General features: G+C 41.2%; 4 protein-coding genes and 1 long non-coding RNA gene across 6 annotated transcripts in view; 2 read left to right on the top strand and 3 right to left on the bottom strand.

Annotated features, from left to right (window-relative positions):
- The window catches only part of LOC115768508, a 3027-nt gene extending 669 nt beyond the window's left edge, over positions 1 to 2358 (top strand). The window contains exons 1-3 of the mRNA XM_030713095.1: positions 1 to 226; positions 555 to 812; positions 1561 to 2358. The exon at positions 1 to 226 is cut by the window's left edge and continues 669 nt beyond it. Coding sequence (XP_030568955.1) covers positions 1 to 226; positions 555 to 812; positions 1561 to 2358 — 1282 coding nt within the window. The remainder of the gene's footprint in view (positions 227 to 554; positions 813 to 1560) is intronic.
- Positions 2359 to 6813: 4455 nt separating this feature from the next.
- Positions 6814 to 7425, bottom strand: LOC115768518 (RING-box protein 1-like). The gene is made up of 3 exons (XM_030713103.1): positions 7267 to 7425; positions 7138 to 7165; positions 6814 to 7084 (listed from the first exon to the last, which is right to left on the bottom strand). Exons 1-3 carry the CDS (start codon positions 7333 to 7335, stop codon positions 6882 to 6884), a joined length of 300 nt encoding a protein of 99 aa, XP_030568963.1. The 5' UTR covers positions 7336 to 7425; the 3' UTR covers positions 6814 to 6881.
- A 4414-nt stretch (positions 7426 to 11839) lies between these two features.
- Positions 11840 to 16556, bottom strand: LOC115768528. 2 transcript variants are annotated; one of them, XR_004018568.1, is made up of 11 exons: positions 16265 to 16556; positions 15268 to 15412; positions 15085 to 15200; positions 14939 to 15027; positions 14590 to 14885; positions 13060 to 14531; positions 12859 to 12984; positions 12551 to 12786; positions 12389 to 12488; positions 11942 to 12329; positions 11840 to 11854 (listed from the first exon to the last, which is right to left on the bottom strand). It is a non-coding gene; the product is annotated as an uncharacterized LOC115768528 (long non-coding RNA). The 2 variants fall into 2 exon arrangements; XR_004018567.1 differs by having other exon boundaries at positions 14607 to 14885.
- A 1204-nt stretch (positions 16557 to 17760) lies between these two features.
- On the bottom strand, positions 17761 to 18427 carry LOC115768527 (mitochondrial import inner membrane translocase subunit TIM16). Its single transcript, XM_030713118.1, has one exon. It carries the CDS (start codon positions 18280 to 18282, stop codon positions 17875 to 17877), a length of 408 nt encoding a protein of 135 aa, XP_030568978.1. The 5' UTR covers positions 18283 to 18427; the 3' UTR covers positions 17761 to 17874.
- A 6876-nt stretch (positions 18428 to 25303) lies between these two features.
- On the top strand, positions 25304 to 26523 carry LOC115768526 (mitochondrial carrier homolog 2). Its single transcript, XM_030713117.1, has one exon. It carries the CDS (start codon positions 25373 to 25375, stop codon positions 26462 to 26464), a length of 1092 nt encoding a protein of 363 aa, XP_030568977.1. The 5' UTR covers positions 25304 to 25372; the 3' UTR covers positions 26465 to 26523.
- The last annotated feature ends 793 nt before the right edge of the window (positions 26524 to 27316 follow it).

Below are 27316 nucleotides of genomic sequence, written 5' to 3'. Positions count from 1 at the left end.
GTATTTTCCCGCCAAACTGGACAATTTCTTTGGCTGCACTCTGACCTGCGCCACGTGGCCGGACATGCCGTATCTGGTACGGCGCGCGGATGGCTCCTTCCTAGGCATCGAGGGCGCTCTGCTCCAGTTTATGGCCGACAATTTGAACTTCAAAGTGGGCCTCTACTGGCTGAACGAGTCCCAGGTGCGCGATACCTTCAATGAGTCCGGCTGGGTGTTCGAACAGGTGCGTATCAAGGTCCTTAGGTAATTTAAAAACCAGTGTTGGTAAGCCCTTTGGGAATACTCATTGTTTACTTGTGAGGTTATGTTTGCGTTATACAGTTATGAATTTACCCATTTCAATATTCAAATAACTGTAAATATATTCAATAGTTAATTTTTTAGTCTCTTATTTTGATGAACTCTGATTAGTCCTTCAACTTCTTTTAGAATTATAGGTTTATTTAAAAACCAGTGTTGCCAAACTTTTTCAAAGTTTTTCCTATTGAGTATGATTAAGTACGATTAATTATAATAGTAATATTTATTTGTATACGTTTTTCTTTTTACAGATCTTTAGTATGGCTGAGTATGCTTTGGGCGGCTTTCACTACAAGCCCAACGAGCGGGGTGAGGTGCTCTATTCCCAGTCGACGTACTACTTCATGAGCCACATCATGTTGGTCACAAATCTGCCCTCAGCTTACTCGGCCTACGAGAAGTTGGCCTTTCCCTTTCATCCGTTTCTCTGGCAGGCCATATGCGTGCTGTTGGCGCTGAGCTGCCTCTCGCTCTGGCTGCTTCAGCGATTCTGGAAACAGTTGCCACAGGTAAATACTAGAGATAGACGAAGCTGGCGATCGGCAAGAAAGTTAGTTTTTTTATTAGAATAGAGGTTAGGTTATAGATTTGTGAGGTTAAATTGAATAGAAGTTGCAAGAAAAGTGGGTTTGATATAAGAATTGAGATGAAGTTGCAAATTTAGAGAGTTTTGTGTAAGAATTGAGGTTAGGTTAAAGATTTGTGAGGTTAAGTTGAATTAAACTCTATGAAATTTACCCTTTAATTATTGAATATTATAATAATTGAGGTTAAGTTGAAAATTTAGTTAGTTTTTCATATAAAAATTGAGGTTAGGTTGAAAAATGTATAAAGTTTATTGTATAAATTGAGGTCAAGTTAAGGAGTTGTAAGGTTAAGTTGTATTAAACTCTATGAAATATAATAATTGAGGTTAAATAGCAAATATAATGCATTTAATGTAGAAATTGAGGTTAGGTTACAGATTTGCAAGGTTAAGATTGAATTAAACTCGCACATATTCGATTTAACTATTAATTATTATGAGAAATGAGTTTTAGTTGGAAATTCTTGGGGTTTGGATGAATTAAACTCCATGAAATTAAATAAAGTTATTGCAAATTTAACGATTTTAGAATTGAGGTTAGGTTACGGGGGTTGAGGTTAGGTTAGGTTGTGCGGTTTATTTGAATTAAACTCTGAAATGGACGCTCTAATTGTTTAAGCAGTATATTGAAGGATTTTGAATGACATTCTGTTTTGTTTTACCCAATTTAGCATCCGTATTACCAGCTGCTGGTGCTGACCATGGGCGGAAATCTGTTGCCCAGAGAGCTGCCGCAGCGCAGCGCATGCCGCTTGCTGTTGATCATCTGGCTGCTATGTGCCTGGGTGCTGCGCAGCGCCTACCAGTCGGGCATGTATCAGCTGCTGCGCCAGGATACGCAACGCAATCCGCCCCAGACAATTGCCGAGGTGCTCGCGCAGCGCTACACGATCCAGCTGGTGGCGGGCAATGCGGAACGCTGGCTGGAAAGCTTGCCGGAGCTGCGCGCCCAGCCGCTGCGCCAGCTGGAGGCCAGCGAGCTGCAATCGTTCGCCGGCCTGGCCGCACAAAGCGGCAGCGATGAGCGCGTGGCCATCATCACGCCCTACGAGTACTTTGGCTACTTTCGCAAAGTGCATCCGATGAGTCGGCGTCTGCATTTGGTGCGGGAGCGCATCTTCACCCAGCAGCTGGCCTTCAACGTGCGCCGGCACTCGCATCTCGTCGGCGTGCTCAACAGACAGATAATGCGTGCCCATGCCCATGGCTTCCTGGAGCACTGGACGCGTCAATATGTCAGCGCCGTCGATGAATCGGACGAGAGCATCGCACGCATTGCCGCAATACCCTACGAAACTGTCAACGGCCAGCAGCCGGAGGGCGAACTGCGCCTGAGGGAGGATGAGCCAGTGTCGGCCAAATTGTTGGTGCTCTCCTTCAAGGAGCTGGCCGCCCTATTCTGGCTAACCCTGTGGGCCCTGCTGTGCGCCATACTTGTGTTTGGCCTCGAACTGTTGCTGCATAAATAATGCCAACATTTATTCTGTGCTAAAGCGTTTTAATTAAATTACTTCATAATCCCGCCGCAGCCAGAAAACAAAGCACTTGCCACAGCCCACACCCACACACGGACACGCACACACACAGCCCGGCTGGAGAGCTGCTCCTGCTGATAGTTGCCAGCGTTTGCTGCTCGTATCGTAAAAACGCAAAACGTTTTATCTAAAAGCGATAAATTTGCAAAACCAAAAAGAAAAAAAACAAAATAACCACCAAATCTTCCCTCAGCGAGAAACGCCAGCTCCGACCCACAAAAGGCACACTTGCACACAACCCGCCACATGGACATCAATTTTCTGTGTGTGTGTGTGCGAGTGTGTGTTAGTGTGTGTGACAATCGTTTGCCGGAAAACGTTGCTTAATGCCGTTGGCTAGCCACATTCTCGGATACCCTTCCTGAAGCTTAACTTTCAATGGCAACAGCAACCCTCTTATAGATAAAACTTTTTTTTTTGACTGATTGATTGACTGACTGAACGAGTGATTGACTGACTGCTTGATTGACTAATTGAACAACTGATCGATTGATTGGCTGCTTTAAGGATTGTTAGACTGAATAACTGGCTAACTGACTGCCTGTTTAATTGGCTGATTGATTGAGAGATTGGCCAACAGAATGATTGATTACATAGCCAACTGACTAACTGAATGATGCTGATTGACTGTATTACTGGTTAAATATCTAATTGATTGGCGACTAAAGGACTGGCTGACTGCTTGATGAATTGAGAGATGGGCTAACAGAATGATTGACTGACTGCTTGATTGGTCAACTAGCTGACTGATTGATTAACTAACTGACTAATTGATTGAATGGCTGACTAATTTGCGTACTGAATGAATGATTAGCTTACTAACTGATTGATGGACTGGGGTGAGATTCAGAGTTTTTTATTTTCTGACTGACTAAACTGATTGACTAAGGCATTAATTGGCTGACTTATTTGCGCGTTGACTGAATCACATTGACTAACTGATTGACTGATTGGTTGCCTGACTAAATGATTGATTGACTGATTGAGTGATTGGCTGACTATGAGATTGACTGACTAAGTGATTGACTGACTGACTGACTAATTGGATAACTGATTGAGTGATTGGCTAACTAAATGATTGATTGATTGACTATGAGATTGACTGACTAATTGGATAGCTGTCTGACCGATAGCTGAGTGACTGATTGACTTAAACGTTAAATGCATTTTTAACCGAGTGACTTATTGATTGACTGTCTGACTGATTGATTGCCTGGCTAAGTGAATGATTGACTTAAGGACTGATTGATGAACAACGCACCGCCCAAACCGTAAGTGCTATTAAGCTATCTTTTCTACTATTGTATGCTTGAGCAAAAATGATTAACAATGTTTTCGAAAATTTCACCCGAAACTGTGCAAAATTTACGGAAACACATCAAAACACATTAAATAAACACATAAAAAATAAAAGCTTTAAAATAAAATAATACATTTTAAAATAAAATATGTAAAAAATCGAAAAAGTATTTAGGTATTAAGTTAAAAATATGATAAATAATTAATTATTGCCGCATTACAGTTCAACATAACCCAGCATTTGTGTGCATTTGACATGGCTTTGGAAATGGACTCGAGAGGCGCCCAACTCGACTTGGTACCACGAAAACCCAATTGTCCCTCCCAAGGCGCCTTTGAGTGGAGCTGCTGCTGCTGCTGCTTTGCTTATCGTCTCGCACATTTGCGCTTTTCCGAAATTTTTTGCCACACTGCGCCACAAAACTGCTGTAATGGGCGCGACATTGCCCCAGCATTCAGCATATCCAGTCGCAGCGCCAAGTAGTCAACGACATCGTCATCGTAGCTGGAAATTCAAGTAAATGTATTGAACTTAAGCTCATTGCCTTTGCCTGCATTGTCCCCCCACCTCCTATCAGCATCCTTTTGCCACACAGAAGCTGGGCTGGGCTAACCTATCAGGCTCCATGGCGCGCTTCTTTACTTTAATACGCTACGCTGTTCGGTAGAAAAGACTTTATGCAATTCTTTTTATAAAATGTTTCCTACTTTTTTTCTTTTCATGTACGCCTGGCTTGCATCATTCATAGCACGACAACGAGCTGGGATAATGGGCGAGTGAAAGCCGAATAGCAGCGAGTGGAGAATTAACGAGTAAACTAAGTCAACCAACTGGGATTCAGCGAGAGTGACACGCCAGCGAATCCAGCGCGGAAAGCAAAAGTCTATTTTGTAGGGATAACTGGGTAACGAGAGCAGGAAAAGTAACGAGTATATACTTAACGCAACGAATGCCTAACAAGAGTTGAGAGAGAAAAACGAGCGAGTGGTGCTTTGAAGGCAGCGAGTGGAGGCAGAGTTTATATGTATGCAACGTGTACCTATTGCCAGCGACATTAACAAGCTGTACTCGCTGTTGTTTATGACTATGCATGACAGCAACGCGGGCAAGCAACGAACGAGTTATGCAGCGAGAACTGCGGCGAGTGATGAGCAAAAGGCAAGCTACAAAAGCCTGTGATATCAGAGGCTGTAAAGAAAACGACAAGAAACTGGAAAGCAACGAATAGCGAGAGTTTTGAAAGAAATGATTGACTGCAAAATTGAGATGCCAAACAGCTGTGTATTTCAGTTGTACATAGCTTCAAGCACAGCGAGATAAAGGGCAGTAAGAGCAAGGGAGTAACGAGTACGCCAGCGAGTAGAGGCAGGAGTAACGAGTAGCTTGATTAATTTGCTCAATGACAACGAGCTAAAAGTGCAGCGAGTACAGACTGCAAAGCAGCGAGCAAATGAACGGATTAGCGACGAGTACACAAATAGCGAGTAATCTTTTAACAACGAGTAAATGATGTACGGAGTGAAGGGCACGCCCAGTGCCGGCTGAAGCGCGCTGCTTAACTTTTATGGCCACGACTAGCTTGACGGAGCCTTGAGTCAACTCGCCCAATACTTTGGCTCGTTTGGCAATGAATTTTTATGGCGCGTCAGACGACGCCGAGCGATTGCCGAAACGACGAGACAAGGCAACAAAAAAAAAACAAATATATTCATGACAAGATTATGTGCGAGTGCACTTAAAAATCAGAGCATGGGACGAGGAGTAGGAGCAGCAGCAGGAGAAGCTAACAGTTTTATCAGCTGCGGCGTACAAACTGGCAATTTCCGGCCGCGGAATTGCAGCTAATTAGCTAATCAACACAATTATGGTACAGAGACATGGCCAGAACAGAAGCAAGCACTTGGCCAAATGCAGCGGAAGTTAACCAGACACACAGCCCAGCTCTCGGCCTGGCCCGCTGCCCCTTCAAGTCCGCCAACCGAGCGAAACGACACATCCGCCATTTTCGGGCCATGTAACTGCAGCTGCATCCACATGGTCAGCATCTGGAGCGGACCACGTGGCGTATGAGCTATCTGGCATTCACTCGAAGCAGATAGCTTTTATGGCATGCATTTATCAGCAGAACGTAAGGGCCTTCTAGTCCATATACCATATTGCCAGCATCTAATCGATATGTGAAGAAGAAAATATTCAGCTTCAGCTTAAGATGTGCATGGCGTAGAAGAGACAGCTCTAGTTGGACTGGCAGATGCACTACAAGGTCCATAATAACTGCGGTTATTTCTCTTCGATCTGTATAAAAAACGTAGGGCTTTGTCATGGCACCCAAAAGTCCAAGACTCTGCCTGTAAGAAAGAACATTTAAGGCAGCTAAAAAGTGAAATAATGTTCAACTTGTGTGCTGAACCAGAAGCTACATGCCAAGTTTGGTAACGATAGCTCATAAGACCTGGAAGATATGCCTAAAAAACGGTTGTTATCGATTTTTATCGATTTTTAGCTAACAAGGCAAGTTATCGGCGATTCGATATAAAATATCGGAGCTCCAACTCTTACATTCTCCGAGTTCGAGGGGGGTTCGGAGAAGCCTCCTTTGCTCGTAAAAGACCGGGAAGAAATGCTAAAAAAAAAACGAAGATTAATATCGATTTTTATCGATTACATGCCAAAGGGACAAGTTATCGGCGATTTGATATAAAATATCGGAGCTCGAGAACGAGCCGTTCATAAGGATTTGGCTGGGTGGATCCGTCTGATGGGTTCGGAGGAGCCTGGAAGAAATGCTTGAAAAAAATCGATTATCGATTTTAAGCTAAAAAGGAAAGTTATCGGCGATGTGATTTAGAATTTCTTACAGTCTCCGAGAACGACCCACTCATATGATGTTGACTGAAAGAACCCAGCTGATGGGTTCGGAGAAGCTTCCTTCCTTCGTTCTTAAGAACTGGAAGTTATAATTAAAAACCAGACGGTTGCTATCGATTTTTATCGATATCCCCTCTGCAGGGATGTAACTCCATGGCAAACTTCGAGGGAGACAACAATAAATGTGAAAAAAAGACTCTGAAAATAAGGATTTGCAGTTCCGAGAGAAATTTATGCATTTATTCAACGTATTTCAATTAGTTCGATATATGGATGAATCCAAATCCAATTAGTTCTTGTACTCCCAGGCGCGATAATCCAATGGGCAGACCTCGCGCCTGCGCAGCCACCGCGAAATGCAATGGAAATGATAAACGTGCTGGCAAATGCCGCTGGCCTCGGGGCACTGCTCCTCGGTCTGGTTCGACTGGCACTCGATGCATGGATCCTTAATCAGATTGCGGCAAATGGCGCAAGTATCAACCTGTACATCTAAATTCCATTTATGAATATAGTTGAAAATTGTGAATGCGTCACGGACTTACCCCAGGACCAAAGCGCATTTGCGTTCCACTGTTGCGGAAACGATGCCAAAAAAAAAAATTAGGTAATTAATTTTAAATTGAAATTCGTTCGCTTAGCAGGCGAATTGATTTTCTTTTAAGGGGTCTCACATTCATAATCTCGAAACGCTTGCGTTCCTCCTGGTTTGGGTCTTTCTTCTTGTTCTCAATTTCTTTCATTATTTTTGTTGAGCAAAATTAAGAAATTCGAGTAAACGTCTAAATTTTTTTCTTGTGACTTGTGATTCGATACGACAGAAAGGCAATTACTACAGCTAACATCAGAGTTGCTTTGACAAAGAAATCAGTGTTAAAAGCTGTCAGCTTGCAAGTGTTGTAAAATGGCGCAAGCAGCACGCATAACCTCCAAATGCAACTGGGCTAAAATGAATGCTGTACAGTTTCTCGCTTTTATTCATTTATTGAAATTATTCGCTTGATTTACCTTCAAGACCTCGAAGCGCTTCTTAACTTTCTTATCGCCCTCCATTTTAACTTCTATTGCGGTATTTATTTACCGATGTCTTCCAATTTCGTCAAGCACACCGTTATGTTTAGCAAAATGGCGTCGAAAGCAGTTGGGAAACTAAGCGATGAACTAGTTCAACTTCATTGTTCAATTGGCTAGTTCAACGTGTACTGGCTCCACTTGAGAAAAAACTATGCTCTTGTTGAAGAAACAGAAATTTGTAAATTAATGTAACTAAATGTCGAGGAATCTTATTAAATAATTATGGCACTATTTTGTAGGTTTCTGTACTTTTTGCGCCACATGTTCATCGCAATGGTTCACGTGAGCTTTTGTTCATCAGTGAACTGTGGACTTTTGCAATAAGCCAACACTGAGTAGCGCGCGGCTGGTTCATTGAACTTGTGCTGGGATCTCCAGCTGGGCGTACTTGAAATTCACTAGCTCAGTGCACAGGTAAGAAGAGAAGACGAAATGGCAACGTTTATAAGGGTTCTTTATGATTATCATCATCATTGGCAAGTCTACATTATTATCATGCTTAATATCCTGTGTCAACTGTTGTCCATTCCATTTGCATTTTTGCAATTATTTCAATTAAATTGACAAAAGAAACGTCTGGCCGCGGCCCCAAGGCAGGACGGAGGCAACAGCTCAGCCGTCGTCTCCGGGTTGGGGCAGGGGCAGGGGCGCTGCGTTTGGCGAATATAATTTCCTCGTGCCGGATGTGACAATGAATACGCATTAATAAGTACACAAACACACACATGCATGTTTACAATTTTTGCGTTCATCGAGCGGCCGGTCATTTCGTTGCTTTGTGCGTGTATGTGTGTGTGTGCGTGTGCCTTCCGGTGTGTAAATTGATACGCCCGTTCATTTATCCAACCGTTCACTGACCCCCCCCGCCCAATCCGATTCACTCACACCCTCGCAGCCAGTGTGCACCCACTTACCGACAGACGTAACCGCACAGCGAGCGCATGAATGAATGGCTGGCTAATTTTGTAGAGAGGCGCGCGCGCACGGCACGCGCTTTTAACAATATTAATATGCACAATAATATAAATGCAGTGACGGCAGCGGGACAAATGAAGGATAAGCCGCAGCGATAGGGTCTCCGCTGCGTCTCGCACAGCAAGACAAAGGCGCAAAATGAAAGAAGAAACGCAAATAAATTTCATTGTACGCGGGCACCAGGCACAACGCGCAACGCACAACATTCTGCTCGCGCGTGACACTGTCGCCGGCGCTGCCAGCAGGCAGTCGGCCTGCTTGGCGGCATTTCCAATTGGATTTGACAGCGAGAGCAGGTCCCTTTCGAGCGAATCTCTTATTCGCATGTCCTTCTGTCTTATTGTTGTGCTTCAGCGCAACAGTGCTGCCAGAATTAAAAGCTGAAAAAAAGCTAAAGCTATAAAAATGAGTAACAATATATAAATGCCTCAGCCCTTGACCAACGTAAAGGGGCGAATAGCACCAAGGAGTAAAAAAGGTTACTCAACAAATGTCAAAAGTGGTGACAAAAGACCGTAAATGCGAATGCCTTGAGAACAATTATATTAGTTTTTTAGCCGACGCAGCTGATATGTCGACAACTTTAAAATCAATATATATTTTTAATGTAATTTATCTTATAAATAGCATAAAGCCTTTTATAAAAGTCAGCGCCAGCTATAAAATACCCATAGTGGCAACACTGTCGCGTGTTTGTCAAGCACAACCTCGTACATATGCGTAATATGATTATTTACATGCTGCCAGTGTTGCCATGTATATTTTTTTGTAATCTATTTTTTTTTCGCCCCGCCGTGCGCGTGCTGTAAAGATGAAATTATATGATTTGAATAATAATTGAATTAGAAAATCATAGTCAAAGCCATGCGCCACTCAGTTGTTGGCATGCGGCGCAAACAAATAGCCGCCGTCAGCAACGTATGCCCCTCCCAGCTGACAGCAAATTATTGTCACATACGGAAATTTACATGCATGCACATACATTGCTGCCGTCGCTGCATTTATGCAGCTCAAGTCGTCGCTATGCGTCAACATGATATGCATTTTAAGGGAAAACAATTTTTAATTTATAGCCGGCGGCGTAAATTAGGGCTTTTTGTGAATTAACTTGCTGGCAGCACATGTGCACACACTGGCAGCGCTGCCAGCTTATTGGGCGATCGCCCAGCTGATCGCCGCGTGCTTAAAAACGAACGGTTTCCGAATGTGAATTGTGAAATTAGTGTTTTATTTGCAGTGCGCGACAAATTTGTTAGATTTAATGCGTGCTATTCATTTAAACGGCAACAATGCCAACGCGCGCGTTTGTAATATGGCAAAAGTTGCATGCGCTAAAGAGTGTCGTGAAACGTGCGGGTCGAGCGGTCGGGTCGAGCAGTCGGTTCGCTGGGGGCGTGGTGTGGCCGGGGGCGGGGCAACTTGAAGCGGCTGCCAAGTGGCGCGGCGTCCTTATAACTTGGCTCTAATGCGCACGACATTTGTCGCCTTCAAATGGTTAACAAGTTTCTGCAAACAGCGGCAGACAGACATCATTTACTGCACACACACATACGCATGTGTCTGTATGCACGTGTTTGTGTGTGTGTGTGTGTGTGCCTTGTAATCATGTGAATCCGTTTAAACTGTCGAAGTGTATTGTGCGTCATTATTCTCTTTCGTGCCATTAGACTTGAATAGTTTTTTCAATATAGAATAAAGAAAAAGACGAATGCAAATCGCAGCGGCAGCGGCGCTGCTTATCGTTGCATGTGTGTGCGTGTGCGTGCGTGTGCGTGCTTGCACTTGCTCGCCTTTGCCAGGCGGCGTATGCAGCTCAACAGCTGGCAAAATGGCGACCGTATTAAATACCAAAAATACCAAAAGAAGCATAAGTCTCATAAGCGGCACAAATTTTGCTCAGCTCGCAGCGTACCAAGCGCGTTCCAGTTAGACCCCTTGGAATGCAACGTTGTCACTTGACTGCGTTTCCACTTAAGTGCGCGTCTTCTTTTTGTCTCTTTATCCACTTTTGAGCATCAATCTTTTTTTTTTTTTTTTTTGTTTTTTTTTTGGTAGCAGCAATACATTTTGGACTCTAAAGATGCCTTTTCGTTTATAATTGCGGCTAAAATTTGCCCATTTTTGTTCAATTGCAACAAAGTGCTTAAATAAATCATTTAAAAAATTTTATTGAGCGCCACGCAAATTGCATTTTAAATGCACATAAAGCTCTGTGTGCGTGCGCCTCATTACAAAGATCGATGGCAAAGCGAGCAAATGCCTGATGCCAGCACAAGTGCTTGACTGAAAGATACCCTGTAAATGCATTAAGTGAAAGCTGCCTAGCACAGCTGCAGGCTCCTGCAAAGCCACAGGTAAATACTTTGCATACATTTTCTTTACTTTATTTACGATTTTTTTACACATTTTATCATAAGTTTTTATTGAACAAAAATTAGTGTTTGATAACGTCTGCATATTATATTTTTGTATACCTCTTTATTCCGAAATTGAAAGTTTTTACATATAACAAAAACTTAACAAAACTAAAGCCACAAATAGTTTTATGATTTTACAGCTCAAATTTTTCAACTGTAGCTTCAAAACTTCTCGAGTTACGAGATGTTGAATCTCTTTCTAGTCAGTCAGGCCCTTTGCGGCCTATGCTCGGGCAACAGGGTATGGAAAATAGAAGCGAATGGGCAATTTGAATGTAAATTGTTGCGCTTTTGATAATAAGGCATGAGCCGAAACAGCAAAAATGAAACAAACAAAAAATACAAAATAAAACAATTAAAACGCATTTCAAATTTCAAGCGCACAAATTTCTATATACACTGGCTATTTGTATTATATTTATAATTCTCCATAAACGTTTAATACCTTTAATTTATATTTGCCAAAAGCTTAAATTTAATTCAATTTCGCACGTTTTCTCTATTTGTTATTGCCATTCAATAGGAAAGGATTTCTGTCCAGCGAATCTCTCGCTGAACTATCTACTGCTTAGGTTCATAGTTCATAGAGCCATGTTGCTGGTTCAGTTCACGATTTGAACCAATGTTCTTACAAACTCAAAGACGCAAAACATGCATCATTTCTGTCGTTAAGACAAGACTTGACTAGTCAGGACAAAGGCTAGCCTTTATGATATATGTGTGCTCTGTTAGATAAAGATGCTATTGATGTTCCAAAACAGTTCCCATCTGAAAGATTCCACACACACACTAGGAGCTGTGGCATGTCAAGAGGACAATTCTGTTTAGACTCAGTTTGAACCATAATGCTGGTTCAGTTCACGATTTGAACCAATGTTCTTACCTATAAACGATTTCTGCAATTGACTCCCTTGGCATGCTCCAATATATATCTCTTTAGTCTCAGTTTGAACCATGTTGATGGTTCAGTTCACAGTCTGGGTTTTAACCCTTCCCATCCAATTAACCCCTCTTCCCTCACAGCATTGAGAGAATAATTGTTTATGTCTTAACTTGCATATTTATTTTTATTATTGCAATTCTTGTTTAATTTAATTTTGATTCAGTTTTTGGTTGACATTACGACTAGTATTTTTGTAGTTAGGAGTTAGGCCAGCTGTTAAAATTAAATTTCGAGTAGAATCTTCCGCATCGAGAGTTGCTTGGCCTCGCCTTCTTCCGTGACGATATGATTTATGTATTTTTTATTAATTTCTTGTTACGATTTTTTCCTGAAGAGAAGGCGGATAATTGGTTAGGAAAAAGGGGAGAGGCAAGATCCAAGGCTTACCGTTCAGATGAAGCTCAAAGTCGAGCTTAGAGAATTGCTTTTCGAATTACAATTTTGAATTTCTGATTTATTTTTTGGTTGTTGAATTGAATGATCTGAACTGCAATAGGTCGTAGGTCGTATTATAGCGATAATATCAGGATGATATAGCTCGTATAATACCTTGTGACAAACATTGAGAGTCTTGCAAATTGTAAAGGACAACGAGTCCTCATCTCCCCGAGATGAGCAGGTGCTCAGAATGGGGAGTATTACCAGACGGATCGGAGGGATCGCTCGAGAGATCTGTCTGGATGGACTTACCCCTTGACTGAGCAATCTATTCCAAGAGTTTCCGATTCTCTGGGCGAATATACATTGAAAGTTAAGAATTGTGAAATAAACAATCACATCAAATCCTGCAGGAGATCGAATATATATATATATATATATAGAGTGTATCCGAGACGGGCATTTTGGTTCTCACTCACCCTTCTTGGTTACGAAATACGATTATTTGGTTGTTAGAAATAAATAGAAACGCGTAAAACTTTTGATCTGGACTTCTGTTTGAGCATTTAAAATTTTGCGCCGTGTACAAAGAGCATCTGTGACAACTGGAGAATGGGGGGAAGAAAAGGGTTTGGATGAATACTCAATGGGTTGATGTGAATTCCTTTTTGGGTACTCACCATCATTGTGTTCACACCCATTCACACGAACATACAAACCGCTTCTGAACGTAATTTTGCAACACTTTTTGAAATTTTCACATTGATTGAATAGAAACATTGAAACTTTGAAACAAATTGAATTTTTGGACTTTTTGATTTTATTTGTTTCTCTCAACAGAAATAAACAAAGAGAAAAAGCAGAACAAATTTTGAAATTTATACAACAATTTAGAAAACTAGAGCTGTTGGCTCCAGTGGAGCTCCAACTGGAATGAATCTGTTTGCCTTTCGCCTGGGCTCATTCATTTTTATGTCGATTTCAAGGCCTGCTCTGACTTTACAGCATCAAATTCTATTCACATGGCCAACTTATGGATTTCTAGTATATATCTGCGACGTCTTAAGTATCTCAGAGAAACCAAAAGCAACGACTGCCCAAAAGTAACGAGTACCCAAAAGTAACGAGTAGCTTAATTAATTTCGGGTGAATGTGATTAGTCAGAGTGACGAGAAGACAAAACTGAAGCGTAACCTGATAGAGAGTAGAGCAGTCGTGGTAACTAGTGCCCAAAAGTAACGAGTAACCGTGAATTGAGTACTGAAAAGTAACGAGCCCCTAAAAACTGACGAATACCCAAGAGTAAAAATTACTGAAAATTAACCTATACTAACGAGTACCCGAAAGTAAAGAGTACGGAAAAGTAACGAGCACCGAAAAGTAACGAGTACCCGAAAACTAACGAGTACCAAGAAGTTGCGAGTATCTATGGAAATTAGAGCAGTCGGAATCGACACTTCTGCAAAATATGTACTCCTCTCCATCAGATAGAAAGAATTTGGATGACGAATTTTATACCCAGTTTTTTCTGTAAAAGGCCGGAAGAAAAACATCTGTGAACCCAGAAAGTATATATATTCTTAATCAGCATCAATAGCCGAGTCTATCTATAGACATGTTCGTTTGTCCCTCCGTTTGAACGCAAGGCTATCAGAGCCAAGAGCTAGGGAATGTAGGTCCTCCTATTGCCCACGCAGTATTAGTTTCCGATAGTCGATAGCTTGTGCCGCTTTCAGCAAATTTGACAGCTTCTACTGAATTCCAAACGTACATAGCTTCGCCAAACTCTGAAACAATTATGTTGAGCGGGCCATATTTGGCAGGGCAAAATCTAATCGATTCAGCTAAAAGAAATCTCTCAATCTTTCCCCTAAGCACTTCCAAGTGAATATCAAATTAATGTTAATTTTATTAAAACTAACGAGTAGAGTGGAGAAGTAACGAGAGATACCTCCTTTCCTTTCCCTCTATTTCTTCAAGCTCAACTTAAACCCAGATAAATTAAGCGAAATAAGAATGAGTTTGTTGCATCTGTGGTTTTATTTGGATAGACGATTATTAGAACAAACAAATATGCAGCTTCTGATAATACAGTGACGCGCAACCCTCATGATCCTGTTCAACTGGATTCCGTGCAAGAACTGTATTTGAACTATGAGAAAAAGGTTTAACATATTAAGAGAAATACGGCCAAGAGATTCCCATCATACCGGTTAGAGCTGCTTACCCCCTTTATGGCGATGCCACGAGGCGATTGCGTCCAAAATATTATTGTATATTGTTAGGCGGGCAGATATTTTGGTAAAACCAACCGCGACAATGTTAATTAACGAAGCTTACTTCCTGATGTGCGACAACGACGATATGGGCGAACACAAAAACACACAAAAAAAAAAAAAAAAAACGTAAGTTTAAACAAACCACGATTTTTGGTTGTTATTTAGATGCGTTTTCCTAATACATATGTCTATGTACAGAGCGAGCATAAAAGATGCATATAAATAAGCTAGAAGATGAAATGTTACGATTAAATTGTTGAATTTTTATTTAAATATTTACCATCGACGAAGAAATCGAAACGTCTGAGAATTGAGTATGTGTGTGGGTGTGTGTGCTGTGTAAACACTGGAGTTTGTAGTGTTGGTTAACTAGAAAAAGTGAGCATTCATGAAACTGGCCTCATATTAAGCATTTCCAACACTTACGTGTAATCTGTATTTCTGTTCTAATTTGGTTTTTTTTTTCTTTCTACAGATGGGAGGGTGAATTTGTGCCACAAACAGTTTATTCATATTTGCCTTTGATCGACTAATCCAGCAAACTGTGTGTAAAGTTTGTTAAGCAAAAAGGTTATTTTTTTTCTATATTTTTTTTCTTCTCGTACTTACCCCTATGAAAAGTCTCGTGGTCTGTGGTACCGTCGCATCAAAGATGTATAATGTCAGCAAAAACGCAAATACACCAAGCAGATCGCCATTTATCAGGGTTTTGATTATTGTGTGCTCCTGTGTGTATCATTGTTGAGGGGTTTAACTGGAAAAAAAATAGAGAGAAAATAGCCGACCATATTTGGGGTTTTATTGGAAGTACGAGTCTGCTTTGCAACGGTGCTTTATTGCTAGCGCTTTCTGTGGGTTCATGTTGTATCTGGATAGAAGTCCAGAGTTATGTCGAGAAGGGACTCAAAGCATGGCCTCAGCTATACCAAGGTCAAGGTATAAGTTGTACCTCGACTTGCCCTATTCACAGTTCTAGTAGATAAAAGGTGCTTCGGGTAAAATTCCATGACTTGCCACAAATGCTTTTCCCATTAAGTCGGCTATTTCCTAAATTACTGTAACAGGTCCCCAGGGAAGCTGTAAGGCCGCCACAGGATTGACAAACAGACTGACAAGTTGCGCTTTGTAAATGACCTATAGCCCAAGGCCGGGAGTGGCAGACTAGGGGATACCCTGAACCCTTGTAAGCTTTCTCTAATGTCTTTTACCAAATCAAAGGCTAGAAATTGCTGACTAGGGGATACCCTGTACTCTCTTGCAGAATAGCATAAATGTCTTTCTAGAAGCTATATGTTAAAATTTGACTTGAATATCGATTTTTATCGATTCCTTGGAAATGGAGCAAGTTATCGATTATCGGAAACAAAATAAAATCAAGTATTGTATCCTTGCGTTCATATATACGCACAGAAATGGGCAGACAGGCAGATGTGGCTAGATGGACACGAATATTGCTTCCTTTTGCCCGTTACATACATTCGCACAAGTACAATATACCCCCCTTTTACTCGTTTTCAATGGGAATTGAAGCCAAGGCTTGAACCAATACCTGCGCTTACTAACCGAACCAATGTACCCCATTTGCGCCCTTAAATCGTTTACTTACACGTTTTGTTTTTTTTTGAGTGTATTTTCATCTAACATTTCTAAGTAGCACACTTCCTGACATTGACATTGGAACGAAATTTGGTACGAACTAAACAAAAAATTTACATTTATTTTTCTGTCACAATTTGAAATTTCTTTTTAAAACAATTCTCAACCGCTTGAAAAAAGTCACAAGATTAATTTTAAGCACGAAACGTATTTTTCTCACATTTTTTCTTATTTTTTTTTTTTGTAAAACAAATAATTTCCGATAGTTGGAGCTCCTGACTGTAAGAGAGCTCGAACTGTAATGAAAACTGAGAAGATGTGAGCCAGGTGCCTAGACCTGTTACCAAAGCCTACTCCGATATATTATGTCGCAATGTGCCTGCTGCGTTCTCTGAAATTCAATTGGATTTCGATTAGTTGGGGCCAGGCTCATGAATGTCGCATGTCTACAAAATCTGGACAAATTCTGAACATATTCATGTTGTTTTTCAGATATTCGTGCTGGTATTTTATTATTACTTTAGCAACACTATGTTTAGTGTTAGTGTTGGAAAATGTCAAAGGCATGGCTGCCGATTATGAGTTGACAAATAATGTAAAGGCATTTAGTGTTGGAAAAGTTCCTCGACTTTTAAAAACAAACAAATCTTTGTTGAAATCGATTTTGAGAAAATCTGTAATATTACATTAAACGCATAGTTTTCTCTTTTCTAAAACTTTTCTCTAAAAGCCAGTGTTGGACAACTCAGCTATTTTTTTTCGGCTAAATTTGGCTATTTTAAGCGGCTGTCAGCTGGAATAAGTTGACATTTGCTTTGGCAGCATTTGTAAACTTTTTAGCGATATTTTCTAGCGAACAATTTCTGTAATATATGAAGCTCTTCGCTAATGGGTAACGGGGTATATTAGTTTTCTGCGCTTGTATGCAACAGGCAGAGGAAAACTATAAAGTATATATATATATCTGATCAGTATCAACAGCCGAGCTAATGTTCGTCTATCTGTTTCTATCTCCCATTCTTGGAATTCTTCCGATCGGACACTATTGTCCGATGACATTGCTCATGAATCAGAAAACATTTCTGTTCATCAAGATATCCTAACTGAAGGTATCAAAAGTCACTCAAAAAGTGAGCTGAGCATGAAATCCTCAGGAAGGGGCCTACAATATGCTCCGCAGATCTAATCAAAATCGTCTGAGCATCAAACTTCTATATCGTAAAGCATTATAAAAGGAAGCGTGGAAAACTTGTCTGTTTCCCTATATACTAGATATATTTTTGATCAAGCTCAGCAATTTGGAGCTGCACAATCGTATTTCATGTTCGAGTTCTTATTTGTTTGGAACAGGATTCAGACTCGATAAAATATCAAAACCTAGCTGGATAATATTTGAGCCGGGGCTGTCAAATGAAACGCGATGCTTGATTTCTGTGTGTACCCTGTTGTATAATGGGATGTTATATATTTCGTTCAACTCTAATTTAATTTATTTATTTATTTTTTTTTGTTTTTTTTTTTTTTTAATGTCAATAAACAACTATTGCGAACAAACTGTTCGAGCAGCCTCAGAGACAGAATAATATATATATATACACACACAGTTTGCGGCTCAATGGTTTAAGCTCGATTTGCCTTTGCTGTTGGGGATACAGATTGGGTCTCTTTGATGGCCTCTTGCAGTTTATTTTGCAGCTCACGATCGATGCGTTCCTTGGCCCGAAAGACTTTCGATTGTATGTAGAAGGAGCCACCGGTTGTCTTCTCGTTGACCCGAAACAGATGCTCAAAATTGCCACGGATCTCTTCGATGTTGGACAGATCCTTAACATTGAGTATCTGTTGGGCCTCGTGCAGGGTCATGCCCTTGACAGACAGATCTAAACATTTCGATTGGCTATTTACGTTCGTACGATGCTGGTTCGCCGCCGCCCGCGATGCCTCGATCTCCTGTCGAACAGCCTTGACAAAGGCACGTCCCACAGACTGAGCACCATAGACAATGATCCGTGCAAAATGTTTGGCCATGTTCTCCCGCTCAGTAACTCCCCCTTCTGTCTGGGAGTGTGCCTCGAATCGATCCAAAGAATTTTACGTATGTTTTTTAACATTAATGTACCAATGTACAGAATTTTCTATGTAAAAATATCAAAACGTGTGTGCTCCCGATCTAATTTCATTTGGGAAATGACAGAAATTGAAAAGAGTTTATAAGTGAACTCCAATCTTCATGCTGCTAAATATCTATTCGTTCTGACGGACTGACCGGCTGTAGAAGCTAAAAAACTACGCAATATTTGGCCTTTGGCGCCCAACGTGGGCCTTGTAAAGCTTTTCTTTAAGTTTTTGAAACAACTATAACTATTTATTTATATTTATATTAGTCAAACAAAATAGAATAATGGGGCACAATGTTCCAAACGTTAAATATCTACATTGGCGCCCAACGTAGGGCGTGCACTTAAGAATAGCCTTGGTAAATGCTCACAGCTTTTCCCTTTTCGAATAGTACTTTCTATTTACTACAAATGTATTTTGATACCATATTAAATGATCCCAGGGACTCCGAAATTGTAAACCTAGAGGTGAAATATAGACAAACGTGAGTTAATGTACAGTCTAAGCTCTCAGATGAACTTCGATTGTTCTGATCTGGAATATATATATATGCACTTCCTGATTTGGAAGCAGTTGCCTTCCGACTGCTACATAAACTAACAGAACTTTATAATACCCCGTTTCTTTGTGGGGCATAAGGACAGCTCGGTTTTGGGGACATCTTTGGGGTTGTGCGTGTGTGTGTAAAGCTCGTAAAGAAATTATGCGCAAATTGACTTAGTTCCGGAGAAAGCGATGCGCAAGCATACAATGCTGTAGTCGCCCTCTAGGCACGTAGCTAGACAAAGAGGGAGAGGCACAGAGACAGCGGCAATCAGATAAAGAGGGAGAGATGCGATATGATGCCATGTGATGTGATGTGTGCCGGGTATTAACATAATTACAATAATGACTTGTTGCCGGTCAATGTCAGAACGGGGCCGACAAAATGGAAATTGTAACTCCGGACACCGGACGCCGGACTCCGGAATTTGTGGCCATAATTTCGAGAGTCAAGTTGTCAGCAGTTGTGGCCCCGCATTTGCATAAGCTCAATATGCACTTGGGTCTTTTTAAAGCACAACCAACCGAATCGAATCTAACCTCATATAATGTAACCTAACACAGTCTCAGTCCTTCTACACGCCTTTTGCCGCACGTCCACATTGGCAATTTACGCAGTTTGCCCAGCCTAGCCGCAAATGCACAACAATTGCAATTGCAGTGCTGCACAGTGGTTCGCATGTGATTGAAATCACCAACAAAAATATTACAAGTATATATATCGATAACAGAAATCGATAACAGTTATCGATAAAAGCAATTCAAGCAGTTAGTTCGAGGTAATAGTTAAGTATGTACGAACTTCAAGTTGTTCCTAAATAATTAAAAAAACATATTTATCTCTTTAATCGATTATATATCGATAAAAGAAGTCGATAACATTAATTACAAGCTTTTAATTCAATCAATAATCAAGTTTTTTTAAAATACATACAAAAGCTTAACTGTTCTTTAACGGCGTCCGTATCGATAACAGCAATCGATAACTTTATGCTGGGCTCGATAAATCTATTTTCAAATTCAACCCTATTCTTTGTTTTAACATATTTCTGACCAGTGTGCGCCGCCTTTCCCATTTGCCGCTGAAATCCACAAACTGTTATTGATCACATTTGCGTTTGTCGTTTGATTTCATTGTCTTGTGCGTGAAACGGCACGAGACGTGCCTCTTTTGGGGCTTGGGGATTTGAGGTTAGGCGTTTATAGCCGGGTGGAAGGGGGTGGGGAGCGGGGGCAGTGTGGGGCGCTTCCAATTCCGAAAAAAGCCACAGCTGAGGTTGTTATTGTTGCTGGCGCGCAAGCTCATTCATTATGCAAACACCTCCACCTGACCGTGGCCCCTGGTGCGCCTCTAGCTCATCAACTCGCACACGCTCTCTCCCTCTCCCCTCTCCCCTCTCTTGCCCTTTCGCTCTCTCTAACTGCATTTTGCGATTAGTTGCCATTTAAACTGGTGTTACCCCTCGTCCCTACTCTCGCACTCGTCTTTGGTCGGACTCTTGCTCTGTCCTGATCTCTGTCGCTGTTGGCCGCCAAAGCATTTTGATTTCCGCACTGCATCCGGCTATTTTAATCCCTGGACATCAGCTGCCTCCCCAAAAAACTGAGCAACTAAGTGTTTCGACGTGCGAGTGTTCGAATCGTAGATACCCTGTAGCCAGCAACGAGTTGCTATGCACGCATACAACTGGCGATTTGCAATTAAATGTTGGACTCATTGTGCTAATGTTTTGAAATTTACAGGGTATACATAAGGCTTTCAGATATTTACATATACCCAGCCGTAATCCCCTCTGCGATTGACTGAAAAGACAATCAACTCGACTTGGCTAACAGGTTCGGCGGCGCTTTCTTCACTCTGTTACATGTATTCTTTGTACTTGTTATGCCCACTTGCAATGGCTACAGGGTATACAAACACAACGTTAAAGTGCAAATGCAACAAGAATTTAGTATCAATCACCACAGACCGACAGCTCGCATATCCTACCAACAATTATTCTACACTAAATAAGTCATTTAAGTAATTGCAATATGAAAATAAATGAAGACTTCTCGAAATTTTCTCAAGTGTGGCAACGCTCAGAGTTTTTAATTTAGCAAAAAAATAGAAAAAGGGTTGCCCACTCTTTGAAAACTTACATTTGACATAAATACATGACAATATTTTTACAATCACTTTGACAACATGGTAAAGTGCCTGTCAACTTTTGACAACAACTTAAAGGGTAGATGACCTGCCTCTTTGATTTTCAAACTTTGCTAAAAGTTACGGACATAGAAAATATATTTTGACAACATGTTAAACTGCCTGATAACTTTGACAGGAACATGACAACCTTAAATTATATAATATTATATTATTATATTATGACTATCAAGTTTGTCTGTTAAGTTTGACACAAGCGCATGCCATAGGAACTAGCTGCTAAATGTTGACAGCTGGTCAAACGCTAAGAGATTGTATTTACATTTTGACCACATGTTAAAGTGGCTGCTAATTTCGATTGGCAAATCAAATGACAGGCGTGCTAATTAATGCTAATTTTTGTGAGAGTTTCTTACAATGGAGTTAGTTCATATAACCCTTTGGTTAGGGTATACAAATTGACAAATGGAATGAAGGGGCGACGGAGGCAAGTGGAGACAGAGATAGATAGAGAGAGAGCGGGGCGTGGAGTTGGCAACGAATGCGAACGCAGTTCACTATTTACCACACATGAACGTGGGATCTGAACGAGAACGTGAATGTGAATGTGAACGTGGGTGATGCATGGCGCTGAAAATGTTTAGGCCTAGTGTCTGGTGTCGCATTCATTGCCATTCATTCGGTTGCTGCCGTTTCGTGGTTGCCTATTGCCATTGCCTGCTGGCTGTGATACCCTAGACCCATTCCAATTTTGCGCATTGGGTATGATGCTTTTGTGCAAATGCATAAGCCGAGTGAAAGTAAGTCATGCTCTGGTCGAAGTTGAAAACTTTAAGAGCTAGTTGCCCATATCATACGCAGTACGATTATTCCTTTCATTTTCATAATATCGATATTTATCGATTTTGAGATTTGGTTTCTTAAGCATAACTCGAAGATTTTAAGAGCTAGAAACTTGACTTTTGGAATATATAATTGCCAGTACCATAAGTAGCTCGATTTTACCTTTCATTTCTACGATATCGATAAATATCGGTTTCTTGGTTTCTTAAGCACAGGTTTCCTAAGCACAGCTCAGAAAATTTGAGAGCTTTAGACTTGAATTTTGAAGTATTGTGTTGCCTATACCATACGCAGCACAAAAGCGCCGCTTATTTTAGATAATCGATAAATATCGATAAATATCGATTTCTAGAAATATCTTCTTAAGAATATCCTGACAACTTTAAGAGCTTGAGACTTGAGCTTATATATTTTTGCCTATACCATACGCAGCACAGCACAGCATTTTCATAATATCGCTAATTATCGATATCGATAAGCAGAACTCGAAAGTTTTAAGAGCTAGATGCACCAAACTTGATATGTACTGTGAGGCGATGGGAACTTGAATCAGAAGTTTATGTGCATTGAAGTAAGCTTGTCGCTAGACGCGGGGTATATTTTCTTCGAGCACACCCGACTAAAGCACTCTTATTGTGGTTGTTGCTTGTGGCTACATGCAAGCTTAGGATTTGGAAAACAATTTCACTGTTAGTGGAATGTCAACGTCAGGCCCGTGCCCGTGCCCGTGCCCATGTCCCCGCCCGTGCACGGCTGCAACTCTGGAGCGCTTGCATTTGGTGTCCCTCCACTCACACGGACTTCGTTCGCCTGCCAGTCCCGCAATCTATTCGTGCCGAAACGTAAAATTGAGGAGCGCGCGCGCGGCGCTCACATCACTAATTAGTGATGTGCAATAATCGTGCGGGAACTGCATGATGCCCAGGCGGCTGGATTTGGGGCGGCATTTGGTGTTCATTGTTCCCCTTTGGCTGTTTCAGAGATTTGCGCTGGACATCAGCCAAGCCCATCGATGCGTCGGTTCGGTGCAGAAATTGCAACATTGTTAATCAACTGTGCGTGTCGCATAAGTTCCCTTTTTGGGTTTGCCGTTACGGGATTGGGTCCTGGGGACTGGCTACCGGTTACGATTCGATTGCGCTTGGTTATTTCAAATTTACTGGGCCCGTTTGCCCGCTCATTTGACGATTATCTGGAAAATTGTTATGCTTTACGCAAGAAAAGTAGAAAACTTGAGAGTGGAAGATGAAGGGAAAGAGAGAAGATTGTGTTTGATGAGCTTTGATCATAAAATTAATCAATTAAACTGGGAAGAATTCAGATATCTGAGCTTGGCTAATTTGTCGCTTGATCTTATTTCAGCTAGTTATAGGAAATAATAATAATTGATTAACAGATGAAAATTAATAATAATTAAAATATTCCCAATAATCTCTGATACTGTATTCCAAGCATTTTCCCAACGATATCTCAATTATTTATTTATGAAATGTTGCATTCCCCAACACTATTTTTGTCTTTATCGAAGTATTTACAGCTTTTTTATGCATTGATTTGGCTATTTTGATTCACTTGTCTTATTTCCTTTGAATTTTGAGCCATTTTCGAACACTGTTTCCAGACATTTAGTTCATTCTGTCTTGCTCTCACAAACTAATTTACTGTTTATTTAAGGCTCTTACCTACACTGGCTTGTTTAACTTTGTTCCCTTAAGCTTTTGTACTTTTAATTGTAGCACTTTCCAAGACTATTTTGCTTTATCAATCGGTGCGTCAATGCGTCACTGTTTGTTAAACGTTTCCCAATACTGTATTTGACGGCACAGAAATGCATTTTTCAATCGAATTAATACCCTTTATACATTTCGGTTAATCTGATGCGATTTTGCCAGTGTTGTTGTTGACTTCACATGCAATTTGCAGCGGAGTGTAAATAAAAAAAAAGAGCTGAACTTGCAACTCATACTCATTGGATGTGTGTGTGCAGCTGGCAATATGGTTGCATTTAATTGACCAGAAAAACAGCATAGAGTAAAATTGACTAATTGAAATTTCATGTTCTGCAATAAGTGGCCAAATGGTGACAAGAGACAACAGGGGCGACCGGGCTCTCAAAGTGGGCCGCGTCTCGCCAAAACCCGTCGATTGCGGCCAGAACGGAGCCGTAGCGGGTAGCGGGGGGGCAGCGGGGGTTCAGCGGTTGGGCGTTCACTCCACTTGCTTTGGCCATTGATCTTTGGGCTTAAAAGTATGGACAGGCAACATGCGAAATAAATATGTATATAACAAATACCTTGCAAAACAAATAAAATATCAGCTGAAAGTCTTTTAATGTTGCGTTGTAACAAATCGAGCTCAAGTCAATTAAAGTTAATAAACGAATTGAAGGAAATGTCATGTGTTGGGTGAATTTTATATGAAATCAAGACAAAACGAAGACAAAAATCGGCTTCTAAACACAGGAAAGCCATGAACAGGCTTGAGTTGCCAGAAAGTGGCTAAATCGGTTCAAACTTTCAACACTTTACGGCTGAAGATCTTTGAAAATAGCCAAAAATAAGTAAGTCGTTAACTTTAAAACAAATTAAGTTATTGAATTAAAAAAAAAAGTTCCATTGGCAGGGTTCGAACTCGCAACCGACCGCATTACAGCCAAAAAAAAAAATACTTTCCTTGGTAGGGCTCGAACTGGCGACAGACCGCACCACTTGTCACTGCCTCTACTACTCCACATTAATAATTGAGTCATATTGAGAAAAAAACGAATTTAAATATCAGCACAGAAAACAATACAATCGCAATTACAATGTTGTTGACAGAATTCGAAGCAGACGCGCATGAATGTGTACAATCATACAGAAATTCTTTGAATGTGCTTCGCAAAAACGTGCGCAGTCAAAATACCGAAAAAAAGAAATAAAAAACAAAAACCGATCTTAATGAAATTTTCTGCAGTATATTGTACCGTGTACCATATTTATTTGTGTATTCTCAAAAAGTCAATTGCATTTAAATTGCTTGGCAAAACAAGTTGGGTTATTAACTTGATTTATAGCTCGGCGGTGTTAATTAGGTATGCTAGATGGTTATTGCTTCCTTCTGCTTGTTACATACATTTGCGTTAAACGATTCTATTCATACATTATCCATAGAGTCTGGTTATAAAAAACTTAAATACGAGAAGCTTCTCAAGCATCGAGCCCTGAAATTAGTTGTTAACGAATGCAATTTCCTATACAGCACAGCAATCAATCGCAAATCGTCAATCAGGCATAGTTTTTTATATAGTTTTATATATATATGTGAAGAGAGCAAGTCAGCCTTGTGGGCTTTGTCAGGGCGTTTGCTAGCCTCAGCTGGAGCCTCAGTTTGTTTCAGCCCGAGCGAGCAGGTTGAACAAGTCAAGACGAAAAATTGAAATTCAATTTGGTAATTGGACGCGTTTTGAGCAGAAGCCAAAGCGAAATGCAGAGTCGTCGTGAGCTCATGTTGGAGGGTATCTATGACTCAGCCGGCGACGATGACAACGAAGCGGTGCAGCGTCTCGAGGGGGGCGTGGCAATGCTAGATGAGCAACAGGCGAGCGAGGAGAGCGGCGATGAGGCCGGACAGCAGCAGCCGCAGGCGGGGCAGTTGGAAACGTTGGAATCAGAAACCGATTGGGATAATGATCTGGACAAGCCGAATGATTTTTTGCGCTTCTTTTTACGCATGGGCTTCGGGGCCGTTATGCATCCGTATGAGTACGCCAAGGTCCTGATGCAGCTGGGCTACGAGCCGCTGCCGGCTGTGACCTCCACCAGTTGGCTGGGCCGCTCGACGCTGTTCCTGCCGAGCGTGCATCAGTATATACGCTATATCCGGCATACGGATGGCTTTGCCGGACTCTATCGTGGGTTGGGGCCGCGCATTCTGAGCAGCGCCAGCTCGGCTCTGTTCTCGGAGAGCTTGGTCCATCTGGTTGGCTGGAAACAGCTGGAGAAGCCGGCGCATCCGTTTCGTGAGTACGTCTCGAATATGCTGCGTGATGGGATTATTATTGCCACCGGTTTGGCCATATCGCATCCGTTCTATGTGATCTCGGTGCGCCAAATGGCCCAGTTTGTGGGCCGCGAGGTCGTCTATTCGACAATCCGGGGTAGTGTGCGCGAGATTTTGGCCCAGGACGGGCCGCTCGGCTTCTATGCGGGCTTTGTGCCGCGCCTACTCAGCGATCTGGGCGTGCTCTTCTGCACCAGCACGCTCAGCGCCATCTGCAATCGCGTCTTTATGCTCAAGTCCGATCAGCGGGAGTACAACTCGGCTCTGCTTCAGTTTGGCGCCATTATGCTGCTCTATCCACTTCAGGTTGTTGGCGCCTGCATGGCCTGCTCCGGCTCGGGCGTGGCTGCCGGCGCACCGCCGTTTATGCCCATATATTGCCAGTGGATCGATTGTCTTACGGATTTGATGGCACGCGGGGATCATTATCGCGGCGCCTTCATCTTTCGCCGCACTTTGCCCAAAATGCAAGCCCAGCGTGTCTACGATCCATATAGTGTTTCGCGCATGATTTAAATAACCCGAGTTTATTGAAATTTCTTTGTTCATTTGTTAAACCATTAAAAATTTGTGTTGCATTTAATCTATATAAATATTTTCGTATATATATGTATTCGTATATATATATATAGAATTCTATATTTTTCTATATATCCGTAAATTTATAAATCGTTTAGCTTCTACCTCCAATGTTCGCTATTTCATTTGGAACCTTTTTTCTTGAATTTTTTAACTTTTCTTCTGAGCTGCCTATATATATTTACATATATATATATATATATATATATATATATATATATATAGATATGTATATGGATATACAGATGCATGGACGTATAGATTTCTAGACGTATAGTCAATATATATATATATATATATATATATATATATATATATATATCCATATACATATCTATGCACAAGAAAATGTTACCAGATTTGTACATGAATTTCGACTAAAAAATGGCTGTTCAGATTTGAATGCCAGATTAATCTAGAGGGAAAACCATAAAGAAATAGCCAAACTTCGTGAAAATCGGATGAGATTTGACCGAGTTATGGGGGTGGTCATTTTTGACCCATGTCTACATACGAATCTTGGGGTAGGATTTGGACATGAATTTCGACTAAAAAATCGCTGTTCAGATTTGAATGCCAGATTAATCTAGAGGGAAAACCATAAAGAAAAAGCCAAACTTCGTGAAAATCGGATGAGATTTGACCGAGTTATGGGGGTGGTCATTTTTGACCCATGTCTACATACGAATCTTGGGGTAGGATTTGGACATGAATTTCGACTAAAAAATCGCTGTTCAGATTTGAATGCCAGATTAATCTAGAGGGAAAACCATAAAGAAAAAGCCAAAC

The sequence above is a fragment of the Drosophila novamexicana genome, unplaced genomic scaffold, assembly GCF_003285875.2.
Source record: "Drosophila novamexicana strain 15010-1031.04,08,12 unplaced genomic scaffold, DnovRS2.1 tig00001813-arrow-arrow-pilon, whole genome shotgun sequence".
NCBI classification, from domain to species: domain Eukaryota; kingdom Metazoa; phylum Arthropoda; class Insecta; order Diptera; family Drosophilidae; genus Drosophila; species Drosophila novamexicana.
The sequence above is the reverse complement of the archived record's forward strand: the minus strand, read 5'-3'. Positions and strand labels throughout refer to the sequence as shown.